General features: G+C 40.6%; 1 protein-coding gene across 2 annotated transcripts in view; it reads left to right on the forward strand.

Moving 5' to 3' along the window:
* The window catches only part of RBM46 (RNA binding motif protein 46), a 43,147-nt gene that overhangs the window by 3,564 nt on the left and 16,421 nt on the right, over positions 1-23,162 (forward strand). For both annotated transcript variants that reach the window (XM_048847446.2, XM_048847445.2), the window contains 2 exons: positions 14,581-15,048; positions 16,101-16,883. In XM_048847446.2, the coding sequence (XP_048703403.1) occupies positions 14,581-15,048; positions 16,101-16,883 (1,251 nt within the window). The remainder of the gene's footprint in view (positions 1-14,580; positions 15,049-16,100; positions 16,884-23,162) is intronic.

The raw sequence follows: 23,162 nt of genomic DNA on the forward strand, positions 1-23,162 counted from the left end.
TTTTTCCCACCTCCTTCTTCTTGGCAGGCTTAATTATACCTGTAGTGCACGCCCCTAGTCCCATCCCTTACAATTTATGGTCATGTTCCGTTTTGGAGGATTGTGAGTCTGGGGGCTTTGGTACCACCTCCTTTGCCCTCATGGGAAGGGTAAGGAGTGAGGCTATGTATTGGCCAGGGTCACCTTTTCTCTGGCTTTTTAGTATTTCTTATGCGTCCCCCCACATTCCCTCTTGTCCTTCCAGACTGGTTTCTTGACCTTGCCTTGAGATAGGAGTCGAGGCAGTCTTCAAGTGTACGCTCGTATATTAAGCTCCCACCATACCCAGCAACACTTAAACTCTCTTCCTTATCTCTTCTCATTGTGCTATAAACGCCGTCTGGTTAGGCAGAAGCAACACATGGTGTTTTGGTTCACATATTAGTAAGGATATAAAAATATTAAAAATCAAACTCAAAATCTTATCCCAAGCTAAGAGACAGGCCTATATACTAACGTGTGGCGGTTCAATACAAGACAGGACACAGCTTTAGGCAAGCAAGCAGGCTGGTCTGCTGATGGGATTGCCCCTGTCAGCTTTTCCACCTCTTTTATTTCTCTCCCCCCCCCCCCCCCGCTGCGCATCACATACCCCAACCGACTGCAAAAGGCATCAACAAAGGAAATAATATGACTTTGATTAATATTCCTATTTACTAGCCTCTATCTACTACAATCTTTATTCTCAGGCCTTGAGCTTCGGCCGAGGAAGCTTCCCACGGCTGATGTCCTTATTTTGGCTTCCCAGATGGTCCATGTTTTCATGGTCCATGTCCTTGGACAGAACAGAGCAATGTGTGCATTGCTCCTACACAACAGTCAGGGTGTGCCCTGACTGTTTCTAGGTGCATGAACGCTACATGAACCCTTCACTAACACATATGTGCAGTGAGACTAAGATAATATGGAAGAAGATACCTTAGGTTGTATAACTTCTTGAATTTAATGCTTCATTTCCCAATTTAATCTAGTATTAATGGAGTTGTTTGTTTTAGAATTTTCCTCTTTTTGTTCTACCGGGGGGGGTGGGGGGAATCCATGTGTAGTTTAGGAATGGTGGCATGGCAGGGCTGTGGAGGTTTGGACTTATTAATACGTGTTATGTTAATAACTAGGGCTGTCAAGCGATCAAAAAAATTAATTGCGCTACCAAAAAATTCATTGTGATTAATTGTGCTGTTAATAATTAGAATACCATTTATTTAAATATTTTTGGATGTTTTCCAATTTTTCAAATATATTCCATTTCAGTTATAACACAGAATACAAAGTGTACAGTGCTCACTTTATATTTATTTTTGATTACAAATACTTGCACTGTAAAAAAACAAGAATGTTTTTCAATTCACCTAATACAAGTACTGTAGTGCAATCTCTTTATCATGAAAGTTGAACTTACAAATGTAGAATTATGTACAAAAAATAACTACATTCAAAAATAAAAGAGCGTGCAAGTCCAGTCAGTTCTACTTCTCGTTCAGCCAATCGCTCAGACAAGCAAGTTTGTTTACATTTGCAGGAGATAATGCTGTCCGCTTCTTGTTCACAACATCACCTGAAAGTGAAAACTAGTGTTCACCTGGCACTGTTGTAGAGCTATTTACATACCAGATGCGCTAAAAATTCCGATGTCCCTTCATGCTTCAACCACCATTCCAGAGGACATGCACCTGTGCTGATGACGGGTTCTGCTCAATAACAGTCCAAAGCAATGTGGACTGACACATGTTCATTTTTGTCATCTGAGTCAAATGTCACCAACAGAAGGTTGATTTGGTGGTTTGTGTTCTATAGTTTCCGTATCGGAGTGTTGCTCTTTTAAGACTTCTGAAAGCATGCTCCACACCTCATCCGTCTCAGGTTTTGGAAGGCACTTCAGATTCTTAAACATTGGGTCAAGTGCTGTAGCTATCTTTAGAAATGTCACATTAGTACCTTCTTTGCGTTTTGTCAGATCTGTAGCAAAAGTGTTCTTAAAATGAATAAATGTGCTGAGTCATTATTTGAGACTACTATAACATGAAATACATGGCAGAATGCGGGTAAAAAGAGTCAGAGACATACAATTCTCCCCCAAGGAGTTCAGTCACAAATTTAATTAACGCATTATTTATTTTAACGAGGGTCATCAGCATGGAAGCATGTCCTCTGGAATGATGGCCGAAGCATGAAGAAGCATACAAATGTTTAGCATACCTGGCACGTAGATACTTTACAATTCCAGTTACAGAAGTACCATGCGAAGTACCATGTCTTCTGGTGACCTTGTAAATAAGAAGAGGGCAGCATTATCTCCTGTAAATGTAAACAAACTTGTTTGTTTTAGCGATTGGCTGAACAAGAAGTAGGACTGAGTGGACTTGTAGGCTCTAAAGTTTTGTATTTTGTTTTTGAGAGCAGTTATGTAACAAAAAAAAATCTAGATTGCACTACAGTACTTGCGTAGGGTGAATAGAAAAATACTGCTTTTGTTTATCATTTTTACAGTGCAAATATTTGTAATAAAAATAAAGTGAGCAGTGTACACTTGGTAGTCTGTTGTAACTGAAATAAATATATTTGAAAATGTAGAAAAACATCCAAAAATATTTAATAAATTTAATTTGGTATTCTATTGTTTAACAGTGCAATTTAAACTGCGATTAATCACAGTTAATTTTTTGAGTTAATCGTATGGGTTAACTGTGAATAATCGACAGCCCTATTACTAACTATTTCTTCACTTAAGAATGCACTTAAAATTCTGGTGTGCATGCACAACATGGTCAACTTTAAACAGATATGATTTTAATTTTGAATCAGTTTTCCTCAAATTTTATTTGTCTTTTTAAGTCACCTTGAGATTTACAGCCAAATTTTGAACTGATATTTCACACTTTTAAAGTTATATGAATACAGAATTTCTGATTGGAACAAATAGGGAAATTGCAATTTTTCTTACTTGGATAATTCAAAACCAGCTCAATGAATTTTGCTCAGACTTTAAGAAAAATTGCTTTTATGCTGAATAATATAATTGAATATTAAGCACAAAGGATTTTATTTGTAAAATTGCAGACAATAGTGGAAACTGCATTTCTGCTCTATAGCAGTTGCAGGTCACTTTTGCAAGTCTCAGTGGCTTTGGGCTTGACTGCACTGCAGTGTTAGTTCAAGTTATCTACCCATGAGTTAACTCCTGTTGAGTTAGCTGAGCTTGAGTGAGAGCAGTCATGCTGCAAAATGTCACTCAAGCAGCATAGCGTGTATGTATTAGCAGTGTAGATTAGCCGAGGCACTTACTTTTAAAGGTATTTAGGTGCTGTGATGTTTAGCTGAATAATGCCTTTAAAAATCTGGACCCAAGACCCTATAGCATTACTAGTTCAAGCATCAGTAGCACTTGGCCTTCAATCCTCCCCCACCCATCCCCATGGGTGAGCTAACTCGAGTTGAGACTTGCGTTGGAGACTTGCATGTGTGCGCACGATTTGGGTTAGGAACAACATTAGAGTTATATCTCAAGTGAATGCTGCTGTTCTTCCTCTTATCATGGCCCAATCTGGAAACCAGAAAAGACAGCCAGGAGCAGGGTGATTCCATACCCCTACTTTTAGAGCACTTCCTGGGATATGGGAGACTCAAGTTCAAGTTCCTGCACCAAATTGAGCAGAGTAGGGATTTGAAAACAGGTCTCCCACCTTCCAGGTGAATGCCCTAACCACTATGCTGTTTGCTATAATGGGGTTGGCGGTATTGCTCTCACTTTTTCTTTCTCTGGTATTTTGTGGGGAATTGCTTACCTGGCGTAGGCGCCTAACTCCAGGAGAGGCTTCACAGCTGTGAATCCCTAGCATCGATATTGCCTAATTAGCTTTCGATGAACAGGAGTTAGGCCATGCCCCTCTCCTCAGCATTTCCTAAGATCTTAGTGACTTGCCACTCAGTATGCTGGCATCTGTGAATCTTTTTCAGGAGCCTAACTCTTCCCTTGCATTGTATAGGGAGCCTCGGGGCTTGACTTTTGGTTGAGGATTCTCCTGGGTGGCAATTGTGGAGCAATAGGTTCCTTCGTGGATCTAAGCCTTAGAAGCTTGTTTCAGAAACCAAATTAAAAATGTATTCCAGGGGCGATGGAAAGGGGTGGTGGTCAAGCGGCCATAGCCCACCCACTTTTCACCACGGGCCTGGTTCCCTTCCCCATCTCTTCCCCACTGCCCCGAGGCCCGGCCCTGCCCCCCAACAGCCAGGCCAGAAGTTGGAGCTTGGCCTGGGTAAAAATGGCCCGGGGAGCATGGGAAGCTGTGGGGAGCCATGGACCCTCCACCTGCCCAGGGTTGGGGGGCCCGAGAGCAGCCCCTGGCCTGTGTCCACACCCCCTGGAACCCCTGCCCAGGGCAAATGGAGGGTCTGCGGCTTCCCACAGCTGCCTGGGAGGCTCTTACCATGGCCTGGCTGAAGCCTGCCCCTGGTCGGGCTGGAAGCCGGAACTGGGTCAGAGTAAGAGCTGCGTAGGGAGCTGCAGATCTTCCATCTGCCCTGGGCGGGGACAGAGGCTGGGAACTGCTCTCGGGGGCGGGGGGTCCCCCCAGCCCAGGCAGGTGGAGGGGCCTGGGCTCCCTGGCCTGCCTTCCGGCTTGGCTGGGGGCCAGGGCCTCAGGGGAAGAGGTGGGGCAGGGGCGGGGTCATGGAGGGGGTGGGGCCTTGTGCTCCCCCCTTCACTTTTTGGAAGAATCAGTCACCCGTGTTGTATTCTTTAATACAATAAGCATAATTCAACAGAACAAAGGCTGTTTTTTATAATTTGGAGATGTTAAATATAGTCTCAAACAATTTGTATAGCACCATTGTTCCCAAACTTCTGAGTACTGCAACTCCCTTACAGATACTGTACAATTTGGTGGCTCCCCACGACTAAATACCATTTTTTTTTTTTACTGTCTCAGGACACTAGCTTCAAGAGGGACCACTACTTCGGTTGGTTTGGGGCCTTCATTTAACTGTTCATTTGGTTTAATTATATAATGTGATCTAATCCAGATTATTAAAACAATAATTTGAAAATTATGCATTTTTTGACATGTTTGGACACAGCTGAAGATTTTAATGAGAAGAATGGTCCTATTTCGAGCTGTATGGTTGCACAGTGTTTTCCAAATTTAAATGATTTCTGTGTTTAGTTTTCACAGAAATCATGGGTAAAAACCTAGACTCAAAGATAACTGGAAGTGAATGGGAGCAGCACTTTCAGAGTTTCATCACTGAGTTCTTTATACTGTCTTTTAACAGAAATCCAGAATTCCTGGATTGTTATATTTGAAAACTTCTACAAGTGATCACTTGACAGTGTGATACTTAAGGTTGGTATGGAGTCGTGTGTTACCAAGAATCTGTTTTTAATCCAATCAGTAACAAAATTAATGTTCAAATCTAGGAAAATATTAATCAAAATGGGATTACAACTCAGACAAATGAGTCAATATTTAGACTTTAGTGGCATTTTGATTACTTCCACTCTGTTCTGTTAAAAAGTGTGGTAACACTGGAAACATCTTGGTAACTCCCTTTTCAATGTGGCATTTCCAAAGAAAAAGTTGCTTCATGAATTGCCTGGTTTCCTTTCATATCTAGTATATTTGCTTTCCTCCTTGAAGTTAGGTTCAATGCATCAGTCTGTCAAATATTTCCACTTAGGTAAGCTAATCTAGTCAAGAAGTCAGCATTACACATGTAATCTGCAAGGTCTGTTTTCCCAAGAAGGAAAATTCTGATTTTTGTCGCTCAAAGACATGTAAAGCTTTCCCACGTGACTTCTCTGTGAAACAATTGTGGTCAGAGCCCATCTGTTCTCACATCATAATAAAATGTCTGTTTGCTGCCTGGAATTAACAAATTTGGTAACTGTTGAGGTCCTGACATACTTCACGTTGCAGCTTCTTAAATGTCAAAGCTTGGAGGTGAATCATGTAGTGAGTCCAAATTGTTGCTGGTGCCACTTTCTTTACTCATTTTGCAACCCTACTCTTCTATCCCGTCATGGCTGCTGCCCCATCAGTGCACAGCCCCCCTTTCAAAACTTTCATCCAAAACTTTCATCCACTGTGAATTTATTGAGGATCTTGTTCTTCACTTGTTCTGTCCGCTGGTTCTGGATGTTTTCTGCAAGATCCATCAGCAAGTTGACGGATTGTGGTATTTAACATAGGAATGTTTTTCAGTGTTATAGTTTCTTGTTTCCTAATCATAATTCTATTCATGTCTATTGCTCGTAGAAGGGTCTTGTTTATGTTTTTCAGTTTGCATGGTTACAACATAAGATGCTTCTAAGACTTTTTGAGGAACAATTGCTTATTTAGACATTGCTCTTTTGCCTCCTTAATTCTTCTTGTTTCCAAAGGAAAAAGTCACAGCTCTTATTTACAAATTCTAGGTGTTTGCTTTCTAAATGTTGCTGTAGTTTTCCTGGCCTTGTGCTTTCATTTACTAATGCTTGAAAACAAATGATACATTGTGGCTGTGGACTTTCCAAAGTAGTATCAAGATCTGAAACCCCAAACATAATGTAACTATCACCATATTATCTACTTCCTTCCTTTTCTGTTTAACTTTATTAAAATCGTCTTTAGCTGAATGTTTGCTTACATGTATGCTTAGCACTTGGTAAAAATTTTTCCATTATAAAAATAAAACTCACCTGTCTCAGCCTCAGCCCCCTACCGCTACATGCTAGTGCAGTGGTGCTGCTGCTGCTGGCGCTGGGAGCCTTTCTGTGCACTTGGCTTCAGGAGGGGGCCTTCAGCAGAGATTTCTGGTGAATACTTCCCACAGCAGGAAATCTCTCTGCTGAGGGCCCCCTGCAGGAATGGAGATCATGGAGATGCTTCCAGTCATGGTGGTAGCAGCAGCAGCAGCAGGACAAGACCCAAGTGATTTCTAAGCTTAGTTTAATAGTCTCTTAATTAGGGAAAAACCCAAAATGGGCATATCTGCTAAAAAAAAAAATTTTTTTCTCATACACTCGTGGCTCTCCCATGAACCCTTCATGATTCTCCAGGGGAGCCATGGGTCACGGTTTTTGAGGCATTGGTGTAGCACATAAAAATTTTGCCAACATCTGAAAAAAGATACGGAATCTCACCATGCTGGAAATACACCATTCACAAATCGCATCAGCAGTGTGTCTGATGACAAAAACTTCTGAAGACAACATAGCCTAACTGCATTTGGCAAAATGATGTGCTGCTTCAGTCTCTGACTATGGTATGTATTTTGCATGAATTCTTTGACATGTAAGATTAGACTGACCAGTGAAGGTGCTGACAGATACTGCTGGCAATAAAGTTTGGCTTTGCTGATTTAATGTAACTTTAACCCCTTGGAACTAACAGATCTAAAGTTGCAACCATTAAGTGCCTAATGCACTTTGCATAAACACTGAGTATTTGGTAAACCCAGCTAAACTAATTTTGAATAGCTGTGAAAGAAAGATTCAGTATATATAACTTGAATTTTTTGCAATATTGAGTGTATTGAGAAATGCAATTAGATCAGTTCATTGTCTTAGAAGAGATGGGAACAAGAGTTTTATTTCAGATGTCTATTTAGGACTTAATTGGTTAGTAGATTGAGAGTGACCATAAAAAATCAAGTCATGTTAACAAAATCCATTATTGTTTAACTTTATGATTTCCTGATCATACAAAGCATGGGCTGTATAGTCTTAATATCTGCACGTGTTTCTGCCCCTTTTTGTGAAGATTGAAATCTGTGCTGTCTTCTGTGTCCCCAAATCAGGCATCTGCACATAGGAAAGGGGCCTGCTTGTGGTAAGTAATAGCAGTGTTAGATTGCCAGTTGTGTTAGCTACCTTGTCCTGTGATCAGTCCTCTGAGGAGAAGTCTTAAATGTTAATAAGGCTTAAGGCTTTATTAACGTGGAAGTGGTGCACTTCCATGCTATGGACGTTTGGGGACAATGAAGTGCTATGTAAACCCTGGTGATGTGGCTCCAAATGGATGCTGATAGCCCTGGAGGATTCCCTATGTACTGTGCAGTTCTTTGGCAACCCAGCAGGCAAATCTGATCATTCTGTTTGGAGGCTAACCTCACCCAGCCAATCTGGCCTAGCAGAGTTTTCATCTCTGCTGCAACTTTTCTGCAGATGAGGGTTACCTGGTCCACTAAATGTTATGTTTGTACACATTTAATCACTATAACATTATTTACAAAAGTTATTGTAGTGTGTGTCTTATTGATAAACTTTCACATAAAATGTAGGCAAATTCTTATTCACCTTCTGGAGGCTCGCAGGCCTGCCTCTTTCTTATTTTCCCCTGTTTTATTTCTTTCCTCTTTCTCCTATCTCTCCATGCTGTCTGTCATCTCATAATTCTCAAATCTGCTCTTTGTTTTGCATGTAGATGCAATTTAGTTTTTAAAGCTTTTTTCCTCATTCATTCTAAGTTGTGAAAGAGAGTGCAAAGAGGAAGGATATGTTAAAGGGGGGTGTTCAAATTGGTCTGCAAAATTCATCCTATAACTTTTAAAACATCTGATATTATATTTTGTATGCAGTGGTGAGAGATAACAGATATATCAGATCTGTTGTGATACCAGGTAATCAGTGCACGTGAAGACTTAGCTTGGCTAAAGGAGAGAGACATGGATTTGATGGGTACTTTCAGACACAGCTAAAGATTTGTCTGGTTTCTCTCTTCTTCAGTGTTAGGAAAGACTGTTCTTTAGTCTGGGGCACCATTGATTCAGATTCTTTTGTTCTGAGAGTGACTGAAATGAGGGACAGTTAAATCAGAATGGTTATTCCAGTCTTAATTTGAAATAACTGATATATTGAAAGTAGTATGAATACTTACATCTACTAGTGTAAAGATCCTAGTGCACACATTGGTACTTAGAAAACAGGGAGTACTTGTGGCACCATAGAGACTAACAAATTTATTAGAGCATAAGCTTTATGCTCTAATAAATTTGTTCATCTCTAAGGTGCCACAAGTACTCCCTGTTCTTTTTGCGGATACAGACTAACACGGCTACTACTCCTGAAACATTGGTACTTAATATGCTATGGATTTGAATCACTGTATGATTTTAGTTGCATATTCAAAATTTGACAGGATACAAATTTTTAATATTTTCCAAAGGAAAATTCACCTATACTCTTCAAACATGCTCAAATTTATAAATCACAGAATCCTAGAATATCAGGAACGGCTCTCAGGAGGTCATCTAGTCCAACCCCCTGCTCAAAGCAGGACCAATCCCCAACTAAATCATGCCAGCTAGGGCTTTGTCAAGCCTACCTTAACTTCTAAGGAAGGAGATTCCACCATATAAGTAAGACACCTCTTAGCATAAATAAACTTGGACATGAAGTGTATATGAAACTTAATTTGGCATCAGCTTGTGAAACTGGAGAATTATGGGATGAGCAAAATGGGTACAATTTTCTTGCAATTTTTGAAGTTAATGAGAGAAAACAGACTGCAAATAACAAAATTCTGCATCCTTTGCATATTTGATAATGTCAACAAAGTGAAAAATATGCCATGTGTTTGTGTTTTGGCAAGGAGAAGCCTTTTGTTCTGTTCCATACCGTGAGCAAGATATGGTATAGCACAACCTGAGGGCCCACAAACCTGTTACCTGACATAGCACATTCGGATCAGTATAATGTTTACAGGGTTGAGCAACAGGCATTGTATTTGAAAATAATGAAGCATATTATTGCTAATTTTGAACCTGTTCTCTAATCAGAACTTCAGTTGAAATATTGAATAAGTGGAGAATGTGCCATAGGGATGTGCATTAATTTTGCAGCACAAATTGGAGAGGAGAATTTTGCAATTGTTTTGGAACTTTACATCTTTGACAGTAAAATGTATTGATCTTCAGCACAAGAGAGATGCAATATTTGATCTTTTTGTGATAAATGTCGTTTTTTGAATACGCAGTCTGGGTTACTTTATTTTGGAATAATCCTCCAGAGTTTTAAATCTGTTGCATAACCATGGTGTGTGTGTGTGGTCTTTTAAACCCTTTGAAGTGCTTTAATAGGCTTGGAAGCGCTACTGTGCTCAGCTCAGATGCTAGCTTGAAGGACTTGTGAGCATGGGAGCAGTTTCATGGTGCTGCTTAGCCATTCCGAAGGAGAAGCCAAGTTTGCAGAGGGAATAGACCACTCCTGGAGTGGGGCTGGTTAGTCTGACCTCAGATACTGCCGCCTCCCACTACCTTCAAGAGATGGAAAAGAATTCTCCCTGTGGTTTCTGAGGATCGGGTAGGCTCACACTAGGGTGACCAGACAGCAAGTGTGGAAAAATTTGGAGTGGGGTGAGGGGGTAATAGGAGCCTATATAAGAAAAAGACCCAAAAATCAGGACTGTCCCTTTAAAATCAGGATATCTGGTCACCCTAGCTTACACCATACTTCCAGTAGTGAAAATCTATTATGGCAGCTCAAATTAAGGTTGTAGCTAGTCTCCCACATTAGATAGAAAACGAAAGAAGAACTAAAATGTGTATTTCTGGGGGGAGGAGGGATGGGGAAACAGAAGGAACACCCTAAGAACTGGGAAGCTGAAAAACAGAACTGGGGCCTAGGGGAGGAAGAGAGGTATGGAGAAGCAACTTTTATGGGTTATGGTGTGAAATTTAAGTTTCTTTCACTGCCCGTACAGTTAATCACTATTATATTAAATATCTGAAATGTAAAAATCTAATCCAACCTTAGCTTTGTCTGTACTACACAGTTTTGCTGCCGAAACAGTGGAGGTGTACACACAACAATGCTCCTCCCACTGATTTAACTCCTGCTACGCTGACATAATAAAACCATCTCGATGAGCGGCATAGAGCTTTTGGTGACAAAATTTAGTGACACTGTGTCAGTGTAGACACAGGGCAACATAAGGAATTGCACAGTGCCCCCAAGGAGGCGTTGCACAATGGCTATCATTGCAGTTTCTACTCAGCTGCTCTGCAGCCAGATATACATGTGCGCCCCCTTTCTCCCTCCACGCCCCACTGCCTCAAAGCCTTGGGAATTTTTGAAATTCCACTTACTGTTTACTTGGTGTGGACAGCACGCATCACATCTTCCCAGCTGACCATGCTGACTTTCTGCAACAAATGGCTCCCTTGTGGAGTACACCCGAGCTATTGGGTCTGGGGAGAGAGGAGGCTGTGCCCTCGCAGCTCTAATATAGACATAGAAACTTTGACACCTAGGAGGAGCTTGCTTATTTCATGGATGAGGAGGGGCACGAAAGGGACATGCAGCATTGCTGTGCTAAGATAAAGGAGCTGAGGCAGGTGTACCAGAAGACTCCTCATGCAGCCCATAGAGATGTGCATTCCTTGCCCTCCCCAAATTCATCCCTCCCCCACATTTCTTTCATGTTCCCAGCCCATCACAGTACCTCTTGCACTCCACCCCATGGCCATTTTCCATAAAGACAGGTGGATTTACATGCAGCTGTGAGATCCTCACTTCAGTGAGTGTTGCTCACTGCCATGTCCGTTGTAAGAAATGTTAATCTGTGTATTGCTGTTTCATAAAAATTGAGACTTACAAAGCCAGTGATTCTTTATTTGTGACCTACACAGGGTGGTTACAATGTAAATTCAAACACAGTGCCAATCACAATGTTTGCAGATTATAATTAATGCTCAGGCAGGAATCATTGCATGGGTCATTCAAGGTGGCAAGTAAACAATGCCTGGCTCAGTTCATTACAGAAAGACACAGGGCCTCATTGTCAAAATGCTGCTTCAGAGCCTCCCTGATTTGAATTGCCCCCTATTGAGCCCCTCTAATAGCCCTGGTGTCTTGCTGTTCAAAATCAGCTGCCAGGCGATCCGCTGCAAAGTTTCACGCCTGGGGAAATTTTTCCGCCTTAGCTTCACAAATGTTATGAAGAGCACAGCAATCTGATATGACCATGGGAATATTTTCCTCAGTGAGGTCTAACCTGCCAAAAAAGAAGTGCCAGCGACCCTTTAATCTGCCAAATGCACATTCTACCGTCATTATGCCCCTGCTGAGCCTGTTGTTGAAGTGCTGCTTGCTGCTGTCAAGGTTTCCAGTGTATGACTTCACGAGCTACAGGAGTAAGGGGCAAGTTGAGTTTCCCAGAATCACTATGGGCCTTTCCACATCCCCTATTGGAACCTTCTGGTCTGGAAAGAAAGTTCCTGCATGCAGCTTTCTATATAGGCCAGCATCATGCACCTTTCCTAAGCAGCCCGCGTTGATGTTAGTGAAATGACAAAGGTGATTCACCAGTGCCTGCAATACCATAGAGAAGTAGCCCTTTTTGTTGATGTACTCTGTCACAAGATGGTCTGGAGCCAAAATTGGGATACATGTGCTATCTATTGCCCTGCCGTAGTTAGGGAACCCCATTGCCGTAAAGCCATCTTCTATTTCCTGCACATTGCCCAGAGTGAAAAGAAAAGGAGTACTTGTGGCACCTTAGAGACTAACCAATTACACTTGCATCACCATAACCCCTATGGTGGCTTTCCCAAGTCCAAACTGATTTGCGATTGGCTGGTAGCAGTCTGGAATTGTCAGCTTCCACACAGCGGTTGCCACTCGCTTTTCCACCATTAGGGCAGCTCTAATTTTGGTGTCATTGTGCTGCAGGGCAGGGGCAAGCTCTGCATGCAGTTCAAGGGAGGTGGCTTTGAGCATACAAAAGTTCTGCAGCCACTGTGTGTCATTCCATATCTGCATCACAATCTGATCCCACCACTCTGTGCTTGTTTCTCAGGCCCAATAGCGACAGTCCACCAAGTGCAGCTGCTCCGTGAATGCCAACATCAATCTTGAATTGTTTCTTTCCATAGCACACAGCAGGGCAGGCAGCATGGATTTCTATTCACATTTACAGCTACTGAAATACTGCAGGATCAGCCACATTGTATTCATAACACTTATCACAAGACTGGCCCCAGCACAGTGATGAGTGCAAAGCTTACAGGGACAGTTGAAAAACAGCATGAAATGCATTTGGAAGCCCTTGGAATTATGGGATGGAGAAAACTGCATCATGGGGGGCAGTGATCTTGCCTCATGATGCAGTGCAATCCACTCCCAGAACTAGCAGGAGAAAGTGATTTGCACTGCTCTCTGTCCATGCTAGAGTACCAACTGTGGACGCATTCCACCGACACAAGGTGTGTTGTGTGAACACGCACAAGTGACGTAATTATAATTAAGGCTTTGTGTTTGTCATGGATATCGCAGAACTCATGGATTCCGTGACTTCCTGCAACCACTGTAACTTCTGCAGCAGCCGGTGTGGCTGTTCCCTGGGCGGCCCTAGGGTCAGCCACACCGGCCACTGCTGGAGCAGCTCTGCAGCCGGCTGCTTGGATGGCCCCACAGCCATCTGCACTAGCTGCTACTCTGGCGGCCCTGGGCAGCTGGCCCTGGGGACGGCCTGAGCAGTGACCAATGTGGCTGGCCCTGAGGACCACCTGAGCAGCAGTCTCAGGGGCAGTGGGAGCAGCCACAGCTCAGCGGCTCCTGGCAACGATCCCGGGGTGGCCGGAGCAGCTGCTGGCCCCCCAGGACTCCCCTAGCCATGGCAGGAGCAGCAGCAGGTGGCAGTCAGAGTGGCAGCGCCCCCCCCCCCCCCGGGGCTCCCCACTTTGGCAGCTGGTGCCGTAGGCTCCTCCTCCCTACAAGGCCCCCCCCCTTGAAGCACCCCTACTCAAGATTCAATCGGGTATTTATGGTATAAGTCATGGACAGGTCACAGGCCCGTGAATTTTTTTCTTGCTCATGACCTGTCTATGACTTTTAGTAAAAATACTGTGATTAAATCGTAGCCTTAATTATGATTGTTGATGTAATTTAAGTCAACTTAACTCTGTAGTGTAGATATGGTCCTAGACTCTTCCAATATTCATAAAAGTGCTCTAGATAATGTTAATATCAATTGGATGCTATGTATAAATCCAGGTAAGAGAAGCTGAAGTTGTAATTTCATGAAGTATGACACTCTTGCAATTCATAAACACAGCACCAGGAAAAGAGCTAGCTTTTGGATGAACACATTCTGTATGTTTAAGCAGTATGTATCTGGAAACCTTTGCCATAACTATATCTCAGTTGTAGTCCGGGAAGGATTTGGATTGATTTCCACCTTCCATTTTATGCAGAGATATGTGCAGTTTGGAAAGCTGACATATCCCTTACAGTAGAATGTCACTGACTCTTTTTGGACAAAGCATTAGGGATTTACTTTTGAAAATTATTTGTGTAACATGTATTTTCTTTAACTTACTTTCTGTAACTTAGTAAAAGTTCTTAAAAAACAAACAAACCCAAAAGCTGAATGGGGTTGTCTTGTTTTCAGAACTGTAGGGAATCAAGAAAAGATAACATAAATCAATACAGTAATAACCTTTGTAACATACTGTACAGCATTACCAATACATCAGAAATGTGCTTACAAATTCTGAAAAAATACTGTTTGAGAAAGTTGTGGTTATGGCATTCATACTTACTGGTTGCTGGACAATTTTTTTAAGGTTGGGAAGGTCCTCCCCCACCTCGTGGCTGTGAAGTTTTTGTGGGAAAGATTCCTCGTGATATGTATGAAGATGAATTAGTCCCTGTTTTTGAGAGAGCTGGGAAGATTTATGAATTCAGACTGATGATGGAATTTAGTGGCGAGAATCGAGGATATGCCTTTGTGATGTACACAACTAAAGAAGAAGCCCAGCTGGCCATCAGGATCCTTAATAATTATGAAATTCGTCCAGGAAAATTTATTGGTGTCTGTGTAAGCTTAGACAACTGCAGATTATTTATTGGAGCTATTCCAAAAGAGAAAAAGAAAGAAGAAATCTTGGATGAAATGAAGAAAGTTACAGAAGGAGTGGTTGATGTTATTGTTTATCCAAGTGCTACTGACAAAACTAAAAATCGTGGCTTTGCCTTTGTAGAATATGAGTCTCACAGAGCTGCTGCTATGGCTAGAAGAAAACTAATTCCAGGTAAGCCTTTAATTTTATTATTAAATGTGAAATTTTAAAAATCAAAGCATTTATAATAGATTTCCACTTTTGGATCTGTGCTTACACCACCTTTATCTTACTCAGTTGATTTCAGTGGGACTTGACACACACTTAGTTCTATCCTGACCAGGGATTTTTTTAAATTGAGGGATGAAGATACTGGAATTGGGAAAGGGAGAGAGAGCAAAAGTTTCAGTAGCAAGGGAGAGAGTTGGAAGGAAAAGGAGAGAAGAGATCGGGGAAGCATAGTTGGAGAAACAAGAAAGAAAGGCCAAGAAAATGTCTACCACCAAAGACAGGGCGTGAAATCCTGGTCCCATTGAAATGATTGACAAAACTTCTATTGACTTCACCCAAAGTCTTATATTGGTCACAGACAAGAAGCATTGACTTTAAAGAAGCTTATCTAAGCCTTGAAAGGTAACAGGAGAAATAATAAGGCCAACTCAACAAATGTAAGGAAAAAAATGGTATGGCACTCAAATTTGAACTTTTTTTAAACATAACATGCTTTATGATATCCAGTGAACTTGTTTTAATGCATATTGGGGAAATACATTAATAGGGCTTATTCTAACATGGACACACATTATTTTGTGTTTTGTTCCCACCCACACACAAAGTATGACTATTTTAAAAATACTGTACATTGCATCACCAACTGGCAAAATATTTGACTACTTGAAACCACATAGATTTCACAAAAGCAATCATCTTTAGTAAAACTGGCACTGGTTGTGGTTTAAGCAGAAGCAGACTGAGTACTTTTTAAACAGATAAACATTGCTGAAGAATTTTTTGCAAAGTTTTATTTTTCTTATTGACCTTTATACTTTCAAGCAATGTCTGTTTAGCAAAGTGAATGCAAATAAAACATTTCATAGTGGTTTGTTTCAAATTTAGTATTATAAATAACATAGGCTTATTTCAGTGTTTTGGTTCCTGGAATTGTTAATTAATATTATTTTTCACTTAGCTTGCTTTTTTCAGTATTAGGCATTTTACTTAAATCTAATACTTCTTTGTCCTAGGAACATTCCAGCTATGGGGACATACTATTCAAGTAGACTGGGCAGACCCAGAGAAAGAAGTTGATGAAGAAACAATGCAGAGGGTTAAAGTATTGTATGTAAGAAACTTAATGATCTCTACTACAGAGGATGCAATTAAGGCTGAATTTAACAAATTCAAGCCAGGAGCAGTTGAACGTGTAAAGAAACTGAGAGACTATGCTTTTGTTCATTTTTTCAACCGAGAGGATGCAGTTGCAGCTATGTCAATTATGAATGGAAAATGCATTGATGGAGCTAGTATTGAGGTAACACTGGCAAAACCTGTAAACAAAGAAAGCACTTGGAGACAGCATCTTAATGGTCAAATTAGTCCCAATTCTGAAAATCTTCTAGTTTTTGCTAACAAGGAAGATGGTCATCAAAAATCGTTAGGAAAACCAGGAAATCTTTCAGTTCGTCTTAATGGTCAGCACAGTCCAAGCCCGCCTGAAATTGAAAGGTGTACTTACCCATTTTTTCCAGGGACAAAGCTTACTCCAATTAGCATGTATTCTTTAAAATCCAATCATTTCAGTTCTGCAGTAATGCACTTGGATTATTACTGCAACAAAAATAACTGGGCACCACCAGAATACTATTTATATTCAACAACAAGTCAGGATGGAAAAGTACTCTTGGTATATAAAATAGTTATTCCTACTATTGCAAATGGATCCCAGAGTTATTTTATGCCAGACAAACTCTGCACAACCTTAGAAGATGCAAAGGAATTGGCAGCCCAGTTTACACTGCTACATTTGGGTAAGTTTAATAATTATTTTTAATTAGTTCCTAGGAATTGAAACCAGAGAAGGTTACTTTAAATTTGTTCTGTGTATACGTAGCCTACGTACTTGCTGCCTGTGGGCTAAGTACATCTTCTTTCCTGTATTCTCAGTTCACCAGTCTTGATCTGTAGGGTGGTGTCACTGTTGTTCGTGATAAACAAGAAGCACAGTGCTAAAGAAATCTTCAACTTCACACATCAAGAGCCATTTTTCTGCTTTAGTTCCTTCACATGAATGCAGGTTGTAACAATGCATCTCTTATTTTTTATCTTTTTCCTACTTCTGTTTTATACTTTTTCCCATTTCATCTTCTCTTTTGAATTGAGTACAAAGTGGGTTCCAATAGGAGTTTCATCATATGGTATTAATTTTGCCCACAGGAGATGATTTAGACCATAGGCTACAGGAGAATTACCAGGAAGAAGAAATAGTTACATGTTAGGAAGAGCTATAGCTGCTTTCAGGAGGGATTGACTTACCTGTTTTTTTAGAACTGAGGACTGTGGCAATAGAAAGGTGGCTTTACATCCGCCTACCTCGTCCTGGGTCCTGTGCCACAGGCAACTTGGCTAGACCAAAAGGATAGAGCTCTATATGAAGCTGAGAATCACGGTGGATTTGATTTAAATCAAATTGATTTAAATCATGATTTCATTTTTAGAAGGTACACACTATACATTTTTAAAGTTATTTATTTTGAAAACTTTTCAGATGAGTTTTACAGCTATATCAGAAAATGAATGACTGGTTATTTAATTTACTAAAGGTAATTGAAGCAGTATTTATGAAGTCATTGGGAGGTGAACTATCTCCAATTCAACAGGTTAATCATTAATATTTGGAGGATTTTTTTGCCATGCTGTATTAGGAGGAGAATATCACCAGACAGACATTTAAATTGTTTTATTTAACTAAAACAATAATGTTATGTATTCTTGATTTTTTCTTCAACAGCAAACATATAATATTTTAACAAAACAAGCACATGAATTTTTGAATTTAGTTAAACATTGAAGTTTTTCAAAATCAGGTTTGTTTTTGTTTAAATTGTTTTTAACTAAAATATTTAAATGAAATATTTAAAAAAAAATTGACTATGTCAGTCAGGTCAACATGAGAAACTTAAAATATTGGCTTCTGCAGCTAACTCAGTCATCTTCACCTTCATTTTCCTGTTTGTTCATAATCTGGAAAAGAAAAACAAGCTTTCCTGCTTTTTCAGGTCCCAAACAATTTGGAATGAATTAGTCCAAAGGAAGAAAATATTCTTTCTACACCGGTAGAAGAAGCGACTGCTCTTAAAAGTGAGATTATCACTTCAATGGTCTCTGAATCCAAGTCCTTAAGTGACTTACATCAGTTCACTGGTGTGACTTTCTTTAAAACATCATCAGCAAACATATGTTTCTTGAATGGTTCACCCTTAGCTCTAAAGTTTATTATAGTTGGCATTACAGAGGGATGATTGCTGGATGTCCATGACATAGCCAACTCCTCTTCTTCAGCAGTTAAGGTTTGACCCTGGTACCGAGTATTGAGAATGTTTGCAAGAAAATGAGCTAGAGATAGTGCTTTTCCCATTTGTTTTTTTAATGCTTGTAATTTAACTGTCGTTGCATATTTCTCTTTTTAAGATCTCACTCAGTTCCTTCGAAATTTCAACAGTATCAGCAATAAAACAGCTATTTCCCTGCATTTTGTTCAAGGTTACAGAAATAGGCTTCAAGGTACTCAGCATGTGTTCAACATTTCTCTTAAGCCCAGTGTTGAGAACTTTGGCTGTGGCAGTGCCATCTATTTTTTCCACAGTTTTGTTCACAAACTGTCGTCAGATTAGGCCAGTTCTTGATATAGTGCTCAAAAAAGTCCACTACTGAGTTCTGTTGCACGTCTTGTGGGAGAGTTAGCTTGGTTCCTCCCACTTTTTTTCAGAGCAGCTACTGCAAAGTGGTTGTTACGGAAGTATTTTGTAATTTCAACAACATTAGCCTTTATTTCTGGAACACTGAAGTCTTAGGCTAGAAGGTGCATCAAATGAGCACTGCAGCCATATGTTAGCTTGGGACTCTTCACTGTCTTCTAAATTTCTTCTCATTTTGGATACATTTGCAGCATGGTCTGTGACCAAGCTACGTACTAGACATTTGAATTTTTTCATCAATTACCTCTTTTTGTAATCTGCTGGTTCTTATCACAGACTTATCTATGGTTGTTTCAGGATGATGGAGATTTTTTTTCCTTTTTGCTTCAGGTGATATACTGTGGCTATGTGACATACATGATGTGACTGAAACACTATTGTTGGCAGGTATCTGAAACTACATAAAATGATGGAGATCCTGAAGATGGATGGTCTTCAGAATCCTGTATCTTGAGGATGGATTCTCCTAAACAAAATATGTTAATGCAGTTATTTAATTATTATTACCATATTGCTCATTTAGTATTACTCATTGCATTCACTGACACTCAGTACTACTTTAAAGGTGAAATTGTAAAAGGAAGGTCTGCCTATTTCAGCTATTTATTTTTCATTACAATTGCATCTAAAATGATAGTACCATAGAGTAACAACTATATTTTTTGCTCAAACATGAGAATTCAAGAATAGTCCAGAAGGAAGACAGGAAGTCCTTAAGAAAGAAGTATGAAATAAAAAAGTTTACCAACCTGAAGATCCTGCATGTTCAGATATGTTCCTTTCATCATCTTCAACGCAGCTTCCTCCTGAGAAGGAACACTTCTCATGATGTTGTTCCATGTGGGCAAACAGGCCTTGCATTTCTTTGTTGCACTGTTTGCATGCATGTCTGTCTTACACACAGGTAGAGGAACTTAATTAAAATATTCCAAAGCTAGATCTCTTTCATGTCCTGCTGCCATTATAGGTTTTCTCTTCTAGTGAGAGAATAGTATGGTAGATCTCAAATCAATGAAGGCTACACTCAGAAAGACCTCAAGGCTTCTGGAATATGCTGCTCAGACAGTTCTACTTTTGTTTCTACTCCCTGTCCCTCCCATCTCACATTTATCTCCAGACTTCTTCTCCTTGTCCAGATCTATTCCGCCCCCAACAATCTTCTATTCATTGAACTTTTTGAAAGTTTGCACTTTTAGAGAGAGGTAAGGGATTGACTCTGTGTACACAAATGTGCAGAGGGACAATAGGGTTGAGGTCTGTTATTTCTCACCTCTATATAGTATTTATTTTAAAACATTTTTGCTGTTAACAAGCATGTTATCTCTGGATACACAAATCCACAGTCTGAGAACTGCAAAACTAAACATCTCTGATGGTGTCTTCTTGACTGAGCACTTAGTCCCATTGGGTAGATATAAAGATTAAACTAAATAATCTATAAAGAAGGCTCTGGAACCCCATAAAATTGGGTCCCTAATCCATGAACTATTGTAACTCATTTACTAAACTTTCCTTAAACATTACATGACTATATTGTCTCATACTATAGAATTAGAATTTATAATCCCTATTCCATAATGAGATATCTTTGAGCTATAATGTATCTTAATTAAAACTATCTTTAGTTTTAGTGTTAAAGGGCTAGTAATGTAGAATTATTCTCTGATGGCCATACAAATTCTCTGCTTTGTCATTCCTTCAGTGGATAGGGCCTAATTCAGATTTGAAATGACATTTCTCCTTCTCTCTCTGTACAACACTGTAGAACTTGTGGACATGAGAAATAGAAGAAAAATTAGATTAACCAAAAATATCTTTTTATTCCAGGAAACTACTGAGAATGTTTGTTTGGATTGTTGTCTTAATTCCTGAACATAGCTGGTTGTCACTTGGAGGCTAACAATTTTGCCTTTTATTGCTGGACAGACACCTTGTGTGTGAAGTTTAGTTGTCTCTTCTTCAGAGAAACAGCACAAAACAGTTTCAGGTTTCTTCTTTTCTTTGATTTTAGCCTTCTCCTCCAAAAAGTCTTCTGGAAGGAAATGTCCAATATGTACAACCTATTCATTCCCATCCGTTCTGTACTGATTTGTTTTATTTACATGTTGTTGGTCATCTCTGGGGAAATACTTTTGTCAGAGTATGTATCCTTGGCTCATAATGTACAAAATAGAAAGGCTGCAAGTTGGTTATTTATGCTCATTTTCTTTAAATGCTGTAGACTTGGTCAACTTTGCATCTGCTAACAGCCTTTGGGAGATGTATCCCGAAGGTCCAGTATCTCTTCTCACTGTCCTCAGAACTCTGCAAACCAGGGGCATTCCCACTCCAGATCCAGTTTGGGACTAATCAAAAATTAAAAAAAACACTAACTTGAAATACAGCCTGTGTGTCCACACTGCCCCACAGTTTGGACCATGGAAGTGTGCACCCAAGTGCTGTGCTGTATCTCCCCTATGTGGACACCGTGGGTGCCAACTAAAAGGTTCCTAGTAGGGCTGTAAATTAATCGCAATTAACTCACGTGATTAACTAAAAAAAATCAAACAATAGAATACCAATTGAAATTTATTAAATATTTTGGATGCTTTTCTACATTTTCATATATATTTTATTCTGTGTTGTAATTAAAATCAGTATATTTTATTTTTGATTACAAATATTTGCACTGTAAAAATGAAAAAAATTAGTATTTTTCAATTCACCTCATACAAGTACTGTGGTACAATCTCTGTCGTGAAAGTGCAGCTTACAGTGTAGATCGGGGTGGCCAACCTGTGGCTCCGGAGCCGCATGCGGCTCTTCAGAAGATAATATGCGGCTCCTGCTAGGAGCCAACTCTGGGGAAAAAATGGTGGGTGCTCAGCACCCACTGTCAGCCCTGTCAGCGCCTGCTCTCTCCCCCCATGCCATCTGCCCTCTGTGATCAGCTCTTTTGTGACGTTCCGGAGACTCTGGGGGGGAGAGGGGAGGAGAGCGGATGTGTTGCACAACTTCATCCCTCTCTCCCCCAGCACCTCCTCCTCCCTCCCTGTGCTTCCTGCCCGCCATGATCAGCTGTTTTGCGATGTGCAGGAGGCTCAGGGACTGGGGGAGGAGCAAGGACATGGCTCACTCGGGAGAGGAGGCGGGAAGAGGCGGGGGGGAGGTGCGGGTGGTGACTTGGGGAAAGGGGTTGAGTGGGGGTTGGGGCCTGGGACAGAGCCAGGGGTCCAGCAGCCCCTGGCCAGCACCAGTGTCTCCTTGAATAAAGCACACAGTGACCAGTTGGTGTGGAAATTTTTAATCTAAATTTTTTTTACACCATCTAACAATGGGAGGCAAATGCAAACAGAAAAGAAAATACACAGAGATGAAAATCAAGGCTTTCAACAGGAATGGGAGAATAAGTACTTTTTCATTGAACGTAAATGGTAAGGCCATGTGTCTTCTTTGCTAGACATGTATCTCTCAGTTCAAATCTTCAAACTTGCAGCATCATTTTGCTTCTAGCCATGCACATATAGATCAAGAATTCCCACAAGGTTCTCCGCACTTTAAAACTGAAAACTTTGAAAAAACAAACAGATGTAGAAGCCCAGTTCTTCACCAGATTTGCCAACTGATCGCAGACTATAACGTTAGCCTCCTGTTATGTGGCCTGGCACATAGCCGATGTGAAAAAGCCCTACTCTGAAGGGGAGCCTATAAAAACGTGACTCACTGATGTGATTTCAGTCCTGTCACCAGAAAACAAGAATCTACAGAAGAAAATTTCTGGCCTGCAGCTTTCACACCGCACAACGGAACGCAGGGTCTCCAACCTGAATGGGGACATGGAATCGCAACTGCACTCAGAACTTCAGTAGTGTGAGTATTTAAGCATCACTTTGGATGAGTCATGCCATGCACAGGATAAACCTTATTATCGGTATTTGTCCGCACTGTGTCTGACAACTGTGTTGTAAGGGAAGTACTCCTCAATATCGTGCCACTAAAGGACAGAACTTGTGGACGAGATCTAAAGGAGGCGTTGATGTTGGTAGTTGCGAAAGGCCACTTACCTTTACACAAGTTCACTGCCATTGCAATGGATGGGCTTCATCTATGTGGGGATCTGTGAATGGATTAGTAGGGCTTTGTAAGTTTGACGAGAGCTTTCCCGAATTTTGGACATTTTATTGTATTATTCATCGGGATCAACTGGTATCTAAAAATCTCAAATTTGATCACGTCATGAAACCTGTCTTGCACATTATGAAATTCATTCTCTCAAATGCACTCAATCACAGACAATTTCAAAATCTAATTGAAGAACTGGATGAAGATGACTCCCCTAATGAGTTGACAATG

Source organism: Caretta caretta, chromosome 4 (assembly GCF_965140235.1).
Source record: "Caretta caretta isolate rCarCar2 chromosome 4, rCarCar1.hap1, whole genome shotgun sequence".
NCBI classification, from domain to species: domain Eukaryota; kingdom Metazoa; phylum Chordata; order Testudines; family Cheloniidae; genus Caretta; species Caretta caretta.